At 41.7% G+C, this 13,977-nt stretch overlaps 1 protein-coding gene across 4 annotated transcripts; it reads left to right on the top strand.

Annotated features, from left to right (window-relative positions):
* The first annotated feature begins 1,159 nt into the window (after nucleotides 1-1,159).
* tfap2c (transcription factor AP-2 gamma (activating enhancer binding protein 2 gamma)) lies at nucleotides 1,160-13,500 on the top strand. 4 transcript variants are annotated; one of them, XM_050038680.1, is made up of 8 exons: nucleotides 1,160-1,313; nucleotides 4,960-5,418; nucleotides 5,780-5,831; nucleotides 7,117-7,188; nucleotides 7,743-7,965; nucleotides 9,253-9,371; nucleotides 11,604-11,745; nucleotides 11,929-13,500. In XM_050038680.1, the coding sequence occupies exons 1-8, from the start codon at nucleotides 1,284-1,286 to the stop codon at nucleotides 12,221-12,223; spliced, it is 1,392 nt and encodes a 463-aa protein (XP_049894637.1). In that variant the 5' UTR covers nucleotides 1,160-1,283; the 3' UTR covers nucleotides 12,224-13,500. The 4 variants fall into 4 exon arrangements, with proteins under 4 accessions (XP_049894637.1, XP_049894639.1, XP_049894636.1 ...); XM_050038679.1 differs by lacking the exon at nucleotides 1,160-1,313 and adding an exon at nucleotides 1,353-4,251; XM_050038682.1 differs by lacking the exon at nucleotides 7,117-7,188.
* Nucleotides 13,501-13,977: the final 477 nt, after the last annotated feature.

Below are 13,977 nucleotides of genomic sequence, written 5' to 3'. Positions count from 1 at the left end.
AGTAACCAGAGAAACCCTTTGTCTCTGCGCAGGAGCAAAGACAGATGCGTTTTCTAACGGCCTCTTTGGATTGCTTGATATATTCCAGTAGCATTTTTTCAAAGCTCAGTGTTGGCTCTATGTGGGCCCATAATTTTGGCAGCACTAAGATGCATTTTCTGATCTGAGTAGATGTTTGTACAGATAGATTTACCAGATCCTGCATGAGCCAATGCGATGGGCTAAAAAGAAAGAAAGAAAAGGAGAATTTAGAGTCCTTGAACGCATCTTTGAACAGACGTATCTGAACGTTTGCACCCATTATAACATAGATGTAAATTTGTAATGAATTGCAACAAGCATTTATGTTAAAGTTTGATTAAATAAGACCATACACAAAGCTTAAATGTTTGGAATTCAAGTTAAGGTGGAGATCATAGACCTATCTGTCAGATAATGCTTTTTTCAAGCACCATAAAATAGTTCGTACAGCTGGTATTGTGCAGTGAAGACATCACAGATACATAGACACGGAGATGGGAATTAAAATATTTTATCTTATCATTATAATAAAGGACACGCACAATTGTTTCCATTATTTGAAAGTGTGTTGTTTGATGAGGCTTTATTTTATGGCAGGTGTCCGCCCGGGCTGCGCCTCAGAAAGGTGAGTTTCTTTTTTCTCAGAACAAGATATATAAGCTACATTCTCCACCACATAGCGAAGCCACTTTGATCTGTTCATTAGTTTAAGCTAAAGTATTTGGGAGATCAGATAACAAGAGCCATTTTAGGCCTTAAAAAGCTTCAGTGGCTTTTGAAAGCAGATTCTTTTTGGTCAGCCTGAGGCGATGTGTCTTTGGGGGTGGAATTACCTCATCTTGAAATTTCCCCACGTGTTTTTCTTTTCACCTTTTCTTACACTTTAGCCTGTGTGTCACTGTTTCTTTTTTTATTTTGTACTCAACAGATAATTATGAGATCAGCAATAATTTTTTTTGGTTATAGATCTAATCCTGTGAGTATAATCAGTTTATTTTAAAATAATGTTTTTGACACATTTATGCGCTGCTTTTCCCCCACTTTAATTTATATTAATATGTTGCTTTAAATAAAACATTATAAATGCAGGTTCACGTGAAGGAATTGGAGATAGATTGTTTTGATTTATCCCACTCAGGTGTATTAGCCCGGGTGGCGCATGCGCAGTGCGGCACCGTCAGGTGAAGTCGGTCACGTAAACCTCTCATGGTTTCACTCATTCGCTGCGTCTCAGTGGGATTGCTGTGACTGGAGCTTTGCAGATGTCTATGCTGGAGAGGATAGACTGGAGGGTGAGTTCACTGCTGTATTTCTCTTCCTATACAGCTGACTTAGTTTAACCCAACCTGCATCATAGCCTATTTATCGCTTTTACTGCTGAGCTTAGATTTGTTTTATTACCTTTCCATAATAATCACCTGTTTGTGATCGCGCAGCAGCAGCGCCGTGTGCGCTTTTGGATAACCCGTGATTAATGTCAAAAGGCTTGGGTTTTATTCTCTCAGAAAGTCAAAGTGATTTGGTTTGAGGCTGCTGGATTACAAAGACGTGATGAACAGACTTTGAATCAGGCTTTTAAGAAAATGATGCATATTTTTCTTTTTATAATTTGTACAAAATAAGCTGGATCATTTCTTAGTTATTTCTCTTTTTTGAAAATTAAACTATAAAAGCAAGCGAGTTCTGCAGGAACATGGACATCATATGGGATTCTAATGTACAACATGATACAGATAATATAGGCTATATATAGTGTATGAATATAACCTGAATATCATAGTGACTTGTATAGGGCCTGCTGGTGTCTAGTATAGGCTTTAAAGGCGAATTTGGGATTTTTATTTATCATTATATTGTGAAAATTCTCACACAAATCAACCTTAAAATATTATTTCCCACAGGCCACATGGCACAACTCCCTCATTGATTTGTGCCACATTCTTAATTTGTCCGGGCATGGATCCGTTTAATCTTTACACCTGACATCAGCTGAGCCGGTTGTCACCGCAGTGTGCTGTCATTAAAATGACAAGCTGAGCATCACATTTGCACAAAACATCACCGGCAAGCCAAGCGTCACTAACCTCCTGTAGGTCTGCTCTGCTCCGACGTGAAATAACATTTTAATCAGCGCGCATTTCACTTCTGCTCCGCATCACAACAAGCCAGGGACCAACACTGGAAAAAAAAAAGATAATCCTAGTGTAGCCCATGTCTTGCTGTTCCCAGGCACAGCCGATCATCACAGCTTGGGTGCACGGACGCCACAGGCTGTTATCCTACAACCCAAAAGTCTGTTCGTTAATCTCAAGATTTATAATCTGACATGCTCTCCTTCAGTGATACAAAACCAATTAACGAAATGACTCCAAATATACTGCACATTACCCTCTGACAGCTGAATTTAAAATAAAATGGGCTAAAACTTAACAAAATAATGCAAAGTGAGTTCGTTATAATTAACAAAAGAAGAAAAACATCTTTTGTCCACACATTCAGTTCAGATGCATATCAAAGCTTCAAAGCAGCCTTGTTTTGGACACTGCAAAGCTCCACCAAAAATGTAAATGAAGTTAAGAAAGAGTTGTTTGTTGAGATCCTTTTGAGCTTTGGAGGGTTTTTTTAGAGAGAGAGAGAGAGAGAAGCCCTGAGGCTTATTGCGGTTTGAAACAAGCACTTAACCACCACTGTGAAACACCGACATCACAATGTCATGGGTTTATCTGAATGACTATTATTGTTATTACCTAGGCATTTAAATCGGACAGTTGCATTATCTTAATATCTTGCTGGAGTTATTTTGAGTCGGTAAACAGATGAGCACGAGGATTTAATTAAGTTAAATGGCATCCATAAAGAGCACGGATATTATTCTACCATACATCTGATAACAGTTAATGTAATAACCACAATTGTGAATAATAATTGGCTAATAATAATAAAAAAAATAAAAAATAAATAAACAAATGATTATTATTATTAATAATAATGATCATTTTAAAACACTTTTTTTGTTTAAAATGTTTAAAATAATACTTGATGCGATTAGGTAGGCTACAGTAAAAAATAAAATAAAATACAATGAAATAAAATTAAAATAAAATTAAAAAATAATTTAAAATAATTCCAAAAATGCAAACAGATATTTACATTGGCATATCCTGACTTTAAGATCAGTTATAAAATCAGTAGCTTAGTTTTTATACTAAAAAACTCTGCAGTATTTTTCCTGCTATAATAAACATGGCGCCTTTCTTAATAATTATTAAGAACACCATCAACATGCTGGAACACCTCGAACCGAGCACTGTGATTGGCTGAAAGCCTCTCAGTAACCTAGCAACCCGTCACTGCAACATTTCCCTATAATAAAGCTGGTTCTGACACAAATTGTATCACGATCTAATTCAATGTTTTCTTACATTTTTACTTATGAGCAATTGAAAATGAGTTGTTTCCTAATTTTTGGAGGGTTGTTTTAAATCTCTTCATCATCTCAGTGTGTGTATAAGGAATATAATCCTGAAACAGAGCCTACAGGTGTCCTCAGGTTACTGATGATGCGTCTGGAGATACAAACAAACTTAGTGTTGAGAGACTTCTCCCACTGTGGGCCACTTAAAGTGGGCTCTAGTAAAGTCACTGGGTTTAAATGTCTGACTCTGCACAGACGGACAGAATTCTGATTGGACCATCATCCCGCCAATCAGCAATATTTTCATTTTCCCTTTTCCCCTGACATCACCGCGCAGGGTGCCGCCCCCTGTGCGCGCCTGTGCACATATAGTACAGTGTTCATGTGTTCACCAATAAGACTGAACATCGCTTTTTCTGCCATAAGAGGGAGTCAAGTTTCTTAAATGCACCGTTTTCTCCCGCTGCACAAACAGAACTCCAGAGCACACTGACCGGACACAGGGGGGGGAAATATTGCCTGATTATTTTCTCCCGTAGTGGCTGTCGGGAAAACTCATATCTGCGGTTGGATAGTGAGTCGGTCGGTCAGTTCGCCCCTTCAGCATTCACCCGCAACTTCGCCTGTCCGCCGCAGCTGAAGAACAAGGTGGTTCATGATCACCAGGAAGCTCTTGGGTTTTTCATACCTGGATTAACTCGCAGGCGACGAGATTGTTTTCTTGTGCTTTTACTCTTTTGTAACGGGGAGACTTTTTCTCTGTCAGAATGTTGTGGAAATTAGCTGACAACGTCAAGTATGAGGATGACTGTGAGGTGAGTTTCGAGGGAGTTGCAGAACGAGGGGGAAAAGTACCTTTTGGTTGGCAGCGAAAAAAGTTTGGCATTGAACCACAACCGTGACTATAGGTCTAGTTTATATTTATGATGTGACAATGATAAGATAAGGGAAGATAAAATGGAAAACAGACATTACTACAGACGAAAACAGGGGAAGAGAAAGTGCTAAGAAAAATCTGTTTGGGGGAAAAAAGTTGCATACAGCTGTAAAAGCAGGACACATTTCAGAATAAATGCAGGCTAATATTTATTTAGATGACAACAAAAACAGATATGTGCCTGATAATAATGACAAAAATAAAACAATAAAAATAATCTAAAAAATAATAAATAAAAAAATGTATTTTGCAAAAGTAGTAGCCTGAAGATAAATTATTATTTTGCATTTGGATCATTACTTACACATGAGGACATTCTACCATGGTTTTAATAACCTATTTAATTGATTAATCCATCAAATAATATATTATAATAATATAAATAGGCTAGTAGTGTGGGTGTCTTTCCCATGCCAAATAAAAATAATATAATACTATTATTAAAAATATATTCAGGCACATCTCTAAGCCATTATTTAAAGTGTACATCAGACACTTGAGTCCCCTGAGGGCCAAATGTCACCACTACCTGCCATCTTGTTGTGAGCCCTCTCAGTTGACCTGTGTCTCCTCCGTCCTCCCTCAGGAAAGGCACGACGGCAACAGCAATGGGAACCCCCGGCTGCCTCACCTGCCCGCGGTCAGCCAGCACCTCTACAGCCCGTCTCCCTCCCTCTCACACCCGGCCAGTTCGGACTTCCAGCCCCCGTACTTCCCGCCTCCCTACCAGCCCATCTCCTACCCGCAGTCCAGCGACCCTTACTCGCACCTCGGCGACCCTTTCAACATCAACTCCATACACCAGTCGCCGTCGTCGAACCAGCAGCAATGGCCCGGGCGGCAGGGCCAGGAGGGCCTCGGAGCGCACGGGAGGAGCGGGCTGGCGAGTCAGATCCTGGGCCTGGAGGGAGGCTCGTCCGGGGTGAGGAGGGAAGGGTTCCGGCGGCCGGAGCTGCTGCCTCCACATGTGCACGGCATAGAGTCGTCGGTTATTGGTGATAACATGGGGATGCACGACATGGGGCACGGGATGGAGGATGTTCAAGTGAGTGAAATTCAAGTAAATGTGCGTGCATGCTGCGTGTGTGTGATTTGCAGTGCTGACACAGGTAGCACTTGTCAGGATAGCATTCATGCAAAGCAAAGCTAAAATTAATTCCTTCAGTTACTGTATATCAAACAGGAGATCAAAAACAACCAAATGTCACCACTAGCAAGTCAATAAACATGTCACAATAATATGCCTGCTTTTTTGTTGTTGTTCTGCATGCAAGAGGCAAAATAGATTTTTCTAAATTGCACACACATTGACAGAAATTAATTCCAGCCAGCTTTGTCTCTGTCATTTTTTGTGTAATTTTTTTTAAAACAATGCTTATTGCTGCTTCTGTTCTTTTTCTTATCAGCATGTAGACGACCACAGTATTATTATGGCAGATCAGACAGTCATCAAAAAAGGTGAGTTCACTGCATGTTTGTGTCCAGTCGTCAGTGCTGCACTTCTCTTACTTTGAAAAGCAAAATAGGTTTTTGGAAAATGCTGCCTGGGGTACATGTGCCTTTGTACAACCAAATAAAGATGCAGTAATTACTGGCGAGGGCTGGAAATTTACTGTAAGGACCGTATTTTCTTTTTTTTCCCCTTCTTCACTCTCTACATACTTGGAATTGTCATAACAATTACTTCTATAGTGGCATGTCAGGGCACTCAGTTCACGAGTACAGCAAAGGAGGAGTCTTGTATTTGTACTTGCACTGCATACACCGATAATCCTCGTAGCCATGAGATGCACTTATCTAAGCTTGATGTGATCCTTAGCCTATTCTGTTGGTGAAGGTGCTTGAATGGATGCCCAGTGGGAAAGAACTGATCCCCTTTCAAAAAAACAAAACAAAAAAAAACCTCTGACAGGCTACAGCTGACAAGACATGAAAATTGAGCAATCTCACAAGCGTCGGTGTTGACTGTGAGAGAAGAGGAAGGCTTTGGATCATCTTTAGGCTGGTTAAGCTCGCAATTGCAGCTCTTTTCAGTTCACGTTAACAGGAAATTATGAGTTGATCTCGGAGCAGTGTTTGGCTCTGCAGAACCAGCTTTTGGCGGGGTGTGGCATTAGGGCTTGCATGTGAAGGACAGTTTAGTTATTTGTCGGGACATGAACTGTTTTGAGGGAGAACTTATTCCCGATGTTTTGTCACCAGGGCTTCATTAAAACAGGGTTTGAGTCATAGAAAAATCAGCTCGAGCAGCATTATTGTGCTGCTTCGCCTTTTTCAGTTATTCAAACCACAGACAGATAGATAGATTCAATCCTGTAAAAACTTATAAAACTATAAAAAAATTGAATTGTACAAAGGCAGGTTTTACCTTTTATTTTAAGTCTAACCAGTAGTTTCTCATGATGAAGCCTGACCAATATCACAGCGCTCTGGTTAATTCTGAGACATTTATGCGACATTTACGGTAAAAAACTGTGATTTTTTTTTTAAAAGCATAACAGCAAAAAGTGTCACAATATTACGATGCACAGTTACATGCAGAAAGCCATTTGCATGGCACACCACACCAGCCAGTCCCCATTTGTTACGGAAATAAGTGATGGCTCATTATATTGTTCCCATGCTCAAGGGCACGCTATGGGCAATCTAGGTTTTCCACTTGTAAACAATGGCATGTCATTCCCAGCCATGTGCCCCAGAGGAGCCTTAAAGCACTCATGTGACTCTGTGATTTTTGTCTCAGTATTAGGACTACGAGGTGGCAGGAACCTTGATCGCTTACAGAGGACTTATTATCAGGGGGGCATTCTTGCGGGTGAGGATGAAGATAGCTATGTTTTGTAGTGTGCTGTGCTGTTTCTGTTTTGTCCGATGACTGTTAGTGCCTTTTGTGGGGGGTTGAAAACTTCTAACTTTAGTGCCAACAAAAAAAGCACACACATTGTCTGGAATACTTAAAGCCCTTTGAGAGCAATATAATAAACAGTACTGAGGTGAATGTGAGGCTTAGACGAGGGGCAGGCTGTATGTGTGTACCTGTTTGTGGATGGTGTTTGGCATGAGGGCATTTTAGCTGTTTAACCATCAGGGATCCAGTGTTTGCAAAACCATACAATATTTTAAAAGTCCAGCAGACACAGTCTTCCTTAGCCATGCAGGGCTGCACACACACTCTGTCTTGTGATTACGTACAAGAAAACACAGATTCCCTTTTGCACAGAAAGGATTATGATGATTAGAGCTTATGTACATACACAGGAAAAGTGCATACATAAACAAATTCTGTTGCACAACCAGAATTTTTTTTTGCTTTTCTTTTGTTCTTCTTCACTCTTCAGCTTACCCACTTTTCTCTCCCTCGCCCTCCAGGTCCTGTCACTCTTCCCAAAGGCAACGCGCTGGGTCTTCCGTTCCAGAAAGAGTCCCTGCTGGGCATGGTGTCGAACCCCACAGAGGTTTTCTGCTCCGTACCGGGCCGTCTTTCCTTGCTGAGCTCCACATCCAAGTACAAGGTTACCGTGGCTGAAGTCCAGAGACGTCTATCACCCCCTGAGTGCCTCAACGCATCGCTCCTGGGAGGGGTTTTACGCAGGTCAGAGCTCAGACTCATGCAACATGACAGCAAGCTGGACTGAATGTTTCCCTGTTGTTGTTTGTTAAAGGCTCCAACTTAACACAGGAACACAGAGCTGATTCACAAAAAGCAAGGGAGGCTAACGCAAGCATAATTCATTTCCTTAGTTTTTATATATATCTCTGCTCTCTGCAAACTTTTCACAGGGTTGTCTGATTGTTTAAGATATGACTGTCATTAAACTGAGGAGTTGCAGCTCCAGATATCTGGAGACTGAAGCTCAGCAGCCCACGGGAAAGGCTTTTCTAAAAGCACAGCTTGGCTCAGAGTCTGGCTCATCAGTTTTTTGCGTAAGGTTCGTGACATTCTTTGTGTGGTCTGCAATTTTGGTTCTCTGCTTCTTCTGGGGATAGGTTACATCAACACAGTTAGTACCAATCTAAAGACTCTGTGGGTGTGTTTTTGTGCATTTGTCACGGGGTTGCAGCATGGGTAGGTCTATCCGTGGCAGAGCAGTTGACCTTATGGCACATATGTTAGTGTGGCAGTCTGTTGAGGGACCACAAGGTTGCAGTACGTACTCGGCACCCCTGACCGGAGCGTTTTGTGCTTGGAGTGCACGTTTGCCACTTCCCATGTGCCTGTGTTAACGCTGACATGCACACACATCGACACACACACACATGCACAATCACAGACATTTTTTAAGTAGGTCATATAGCACTAGGAGGGGGATCGTTAGCAGGGGGACAGGGGGGAGAAGGGGACGAGGGGGTGGGGGCACTCATACACACATGCCTCCCAAAAGATGCTCCCTCTTTCACCCGCCGAGGAGAGGGAGAGCTTGCCCTCCAGTCATGCGTAAAACTGAATCGGCCACTGCAAGTGGGGAGTTTAAGTGTTTTTGCAAACGCATGTATGAGTGATTTTTCTGCAACGGTTTTTGAATGGAAGCGTCAAGTGTTTTTTCAGGTCAGGAGAGCCTGTTTGTGTGATTTATTTGTTATCAGAAGTGCACAACGAGGCCTCCTCTGATAGGATATGTCTGCAGTATGCTTTACAATCTCTGATGTTAGCTGATAGCACAATAATCATACAAATCTGCTCCATTTGTCTTAATTTATGGGTTAAATGTCCTTAAGCTAATCAAAGGAAAATGTGTGAAAAGATTTCATATTCATTTCTTCCTTTAATAATTTTCCACAAACTTTAACACAGCATGTTAGAAAACTCATAATCTGTTTGAATTACTTAACAACTGTGGACTTAAAATGCTTTTTTTTTTTTTTTTTTGTTCTTCTGCAGAGCCAAGTCAAAAAATGGAGGTCGCTCTCTGAGAGAGAAGCTGGATAAGATTGGACTCAACCTGCCTGCAGGAAGAAGGAAGGCAGCGAATGTCACTCTGCTTACCTCACTAGTAGAAGGTATGACATGTCACTCAGTAGCGCGTAGCACCTTCTCGGGTGTAATTGCTGTTTGCAGTGGCTGGAATGTCGCTGTATTACTGTGAGACTGTCAGTCTCTCTCACAGGGTGTGTGTGTGTTTGAAGTACCGTACAGTATCTTCTAAGCCATATTCCGAACACCATTCAGTGTTGAAATACTCAAATATATTAAGACAATTTCAATGTTTTCCTTGTCGTGGAACTTTGCGTCATTTGCAAAGCTTTCAACTGCATGTTAGCTTTCTCTTTTGTTCCCATGGTATGTCTGTCCATTATTTATATAGCCCAATATCACAAATCACAATTTGCCTCGCGGGGCTTTACAGCATGTGACACCCTCTGTCCTTGGATCCTCACAGCGTGGAAAAACTCCCCAAAAAAAACATGAACAGGGAAAAAAATGGTAGAAAGCTCAGGAAGAGCAACTGAGGAGGGATCCCTTTCCCAGGACGGAGAGATGTGCAATAGTTGTCCATATGACAAAATTATAAATCCTTAAATTCCAATTATCCTTTTGAGTTCATCTTTAAAAAACTAATCGCGCAGCAGAGAAGCTCCAAAATATTTCCGCTCCGATTCTACCACTTTTCCGATTGTATTATTTTGTATTAGCGACACCTCTCTCTCAAATATTCGTCTTTTAAATGTCTTCATTGTGTAACATGACCAGACATCTTCACTTATTTAATGTCACAGAGTTGCGTAATTAAAATGACCACACGACACAACACTTTCACCTTCTCTTGTCAAAGCCTCGAATACTAAAACATCAGTCATACCTTAGCCAGACAGTGACGCTTCGCAATGAAAACGTTATCACTTTAATCACATCTACCTGCCGCGGGCTAAGGTAAAATATTTTTTCTCCCTCTCTCGCTCCCTACGCGCCTAATTTTTATAAATGGGCTGCTGATTCTGTGCAGGAGAATGACTGGAGGCTTGTGTTATTTAGAGACCTTCAAAGCTGAATTAAGCCTTGTTATCTTGTGTTCGGCTCGCCAGGAGGGTCTGCTGACCTTCAAGATTGTGCTTCTGAATAGCCGCCCGCATCCTCAAGTGATGTGCGTGTCTATCAATAAGCGGTGTTGTTGGCGCCGCGGGCACTCTCTGCTAGCATTTATCCACATAAGCCCATTATGACCATGCAAGTCAAACCACCCTCAAGACTGAAATATATTCATCTCACTAGCTCTTCTTCCCTCGAGCTACGAGACTGAGCACAGCTGATTATTCTGTAGTTCAACTGCTTCACTTCATGTGCCTTGATGCTTGTGTGTGTGTGTCTGGTCCAAGACGGGGCTGCTAGTATAATGCTCTAAATTGATAAATTGCTGAATGCAGCCAGCTTACCATTTGATCTTTGCCCAGTGTGTCAGAGGGCATGTGGTCTTAATATCCGTGTAAATAGTAATAATCTTTATTCTTACATAAATAAACAGTCTTAGTTTGAGACCATGAGCCAATTGTGTTGTCTGAGCGCCCTGACACACCAAGCTGATGCTTTGCCGTCAGTCAATGTCGAGCTGTTGGTGAGTGTCTGTCACCCTAGTTTTTGCTGTGTGTACCGCACCATTGGCATTAGTCGGCCCTTGTCAGCTTTTATCGGCTGATTCAGCATGTTCAATCAGAGTTGGCGGAGCCCGACGGTAATTAAAATCACTCCACTGGCAGCTCGTTGCACAAAAAGAGGAACAGAGGTGAGGAAAGCTAACAAATGACTCAAGTCAAGGGGGCGGGAGATCAGAACAAACTGGTTATATTAGGTGAGATTTTTTTTGAGCTCTTTGGCAGAAATGGTTTGTCATTGTTTGTGTTATTGTTTGCTGGCGCACAGTCCTTTGCTCTTTCAACACTGGGTTGTGTTTTAATGTGCTAGCTGGCTAACTAGCATCTTGAATCTGCCTTGTCGGTCTCCCAGTTTCCCCTTTTGAATAACAAACACAGACTACTGCTGCCTGTTGCTATGGAGAGTTATTCCCTGTAATGCAGGGGTGGAACATATGTACAAAATGGCCATTGGCTGTAGTCTGTGCAGTGTGTTTAAATTCAACTTTTTGTCCGGGGTACAGATGATGTGAGGCGACGCAACAGTCAGCCTTCATCGCCAAAAGTTTTTGATGTTGCTTTAGTGTGTCTTTGCCTTTAGACTTAGGCTCAAAGTTTCCTCTTTTCTTTCCTCTTACAAGGTTTGTTTTCTTCTTCTTCCCTCAGGTGAAGCTGTTCATTTAGCGAGAGACTTTGGTTACGTGTGTGAGACAGAGTTCCCTGCAAAGGCAATTGCTGAATACCTGGGCAGGCCGCACGTGGAACGCAACGAGGTTAACTCTCGCAAGAACATGCTGCTTGCTGCCAAGTAAGTGTCTTATCTGCATGGTTGCCTTTAATTTGCGTGGAAATACACCTCTAGCAAAGTAGGGTGTACTGTAGGACGTTTTCGATTACTGGAGGATTTTAACTTCTTGCAGACTTTGGTCTTAGATCACAGTGAAACAGTACACATGTTGAATTAAGTGTCATTCTGGTTTTCTACCTTCAGGCAAATCTGCAAGGAGTTCACTGACCTGCTCACTCAGGACCGTTCACCTCTGGGAAACTCGCGGCCAGCCCCCATCATGGAGCCTGGAATCCAAGGCTGCCTGACCCACTTCAGTCTCATCACTCACGGCTTTGGCTCTCCGGCCATCTGCGCCGCCATGACCTCGCTTCAGAACTACCTGAACGAGGCCCTCAAACAAGTGGACAAGATGTACCTGAGCTCTGGTAGCGACACCCAGGGATCCTCAGACAGTGGGAGCAAATCTACCGACAAAATGGACAAGCACAGGAAATGAGAGCTCAGAGGAGAATCCTTATGAACTTGAGAACCCCCCCCCGACTCCCTTAATCTCGCCACCCTGTCTGCCCTTTTTGGACTTTTTTCAAATCAATATTGATTGATAAGTATTGTCATTTTGAGAGCTGAATTTGTGTGTGAATGTGTGAATGTGTGTGTGTGTGTGTGTACTCGCACTGTTATATTTTTGTTGAGAAGTTGATAATTTCCAAGAACCATTCACAGCTGGCTACAAATCAGTCCGCACCTACGGTGAACGCCTGTGCACTGGTCCTAATGGGAGCCCACCTCATGAGCGTGTAAAATACAACATATCACACCAACTGCAGTTCCATACAGTTGCCAATGTGCTGATGCTACAACTACGGGACCTGCTGTCTGTTGACAAGAGGAAAAGAACAAAGTCGGTACTGTTTTTTTCTCCCTAGAGGACATCATTTCAAGATGAGTCGCTGTGGCTGTGAATTCCTCTCAGCTCCCCTCCCCACCTCCTCCTGCTCTGTCTGGAGGCAAATCCACTGATTTCCTGTGTCTCAATGGACTTGCAAAGGACAATTTTTATATGAGAAAGAGAGAGAAGAAAATCCACTTCATTTTCTTTCTTTTTTTTTTGTGTGCTTGATTTGTACGACCACTTCAAAATGGCTCCAGTGTTATTGTGCTTTGTTCACGAAAGATGATTTGAATCTTATGTAGGCCTGAATGAAAATGAGAAAAGACGATTTTTGGTTTTTCAGTCTGTGTTTGGTCAGAAACCAGAGACTTTACAGCCTCTTCAGTGTTCATGTGAATTACAGGCGTAGCAATGCTTGCATTGTTACTCTCTCTTTAAAACCTGGCGGCGTTATTTTTGTGACCACGTTAGGTACTCATCATTCTTAGTATTTAAAAAAACCCAAGTTACCATCAACCTACCAACCACTTCAGCCCTGCCAGAGTGTGTGTACGTCGTGAGAATGAGTGTAAATGTATATATTTCTTTCTTTAAAAATGTTTTTAATTAGACATTAAATTCCAAACATAGAATTTTATCCAGCGTCTCGTCCTGGATGTAAATATTTTCTAATTTATGTTGTAATTTAATGGGCTTGTGTAAATAATGGTATCATTCTGGTGTATGGTTTCACTTTTTATGATGACGTGTTCAACTTTTATAAATGGGTTAGTTTTTTATCGAGTAGAGGTTAGGAAGTGGGCATGATATACTTTTCTGAGAATATGTAAAAAAAACAACTGTTTTAAAGTTTCAGGAAAAAATAAAAATAAAATGAAAGACTGATTCAGTGAGTCAGTGATGTTGCCTAGGCCCCATAAAAACACACAGACACACATCCTTTTTTTTTTTTTAATGCGCTATTGTTCTGTAACCCCCTTTTCAGAAGTATTTACAGATGATGGCTAAGTCATGTGTTGGAAGAGTTTCCTATTAATAAACAGCAAAGAAAAATCCCCAAACTAATGGGAACAGTAGCCATCATTATCTGCTCTCACTTAGCTTCACAAATAGGCTGTGTGGCTGAGGCTGGGACCTCAAAAGTACATCATGTGATGAACAGAGATGCACAGCTGAGAGCAGCAGACAAATGACTTGGTTATGTTTAAACACAGAAAACTATTAACACGTACTGAAGGGATCGTTCGAAGGGCCCATCACTTATTATCACTGACATTTCTGCCTTCCTATTTCCTGCATTTGTTGCAGGCGTGCCCCCGTGTGAAGTGTCAATCCGCTTTAGTTTCAAGGTGTAGTAC

Source organism: Epinephelus moara, chromosome 24 (assembly GCF_006386435.1).
Source record: "Epinephelus moara isolate mb chromosome 24, YSFRI_EMoa_1.0, whole genome shotgun sequence".
Taxonomy (NCBI): Eukaryota; Metazoa; Chordata; class Actinopteri; order Perciformes; family Serranidae; genus Epinephelus; species Epinephelus moara.
The sequence above is the reverse complement of the archived record's forward strand: the minus strand, read 5'-3'. Positions and strand labels throughout refer to the sequence as shown.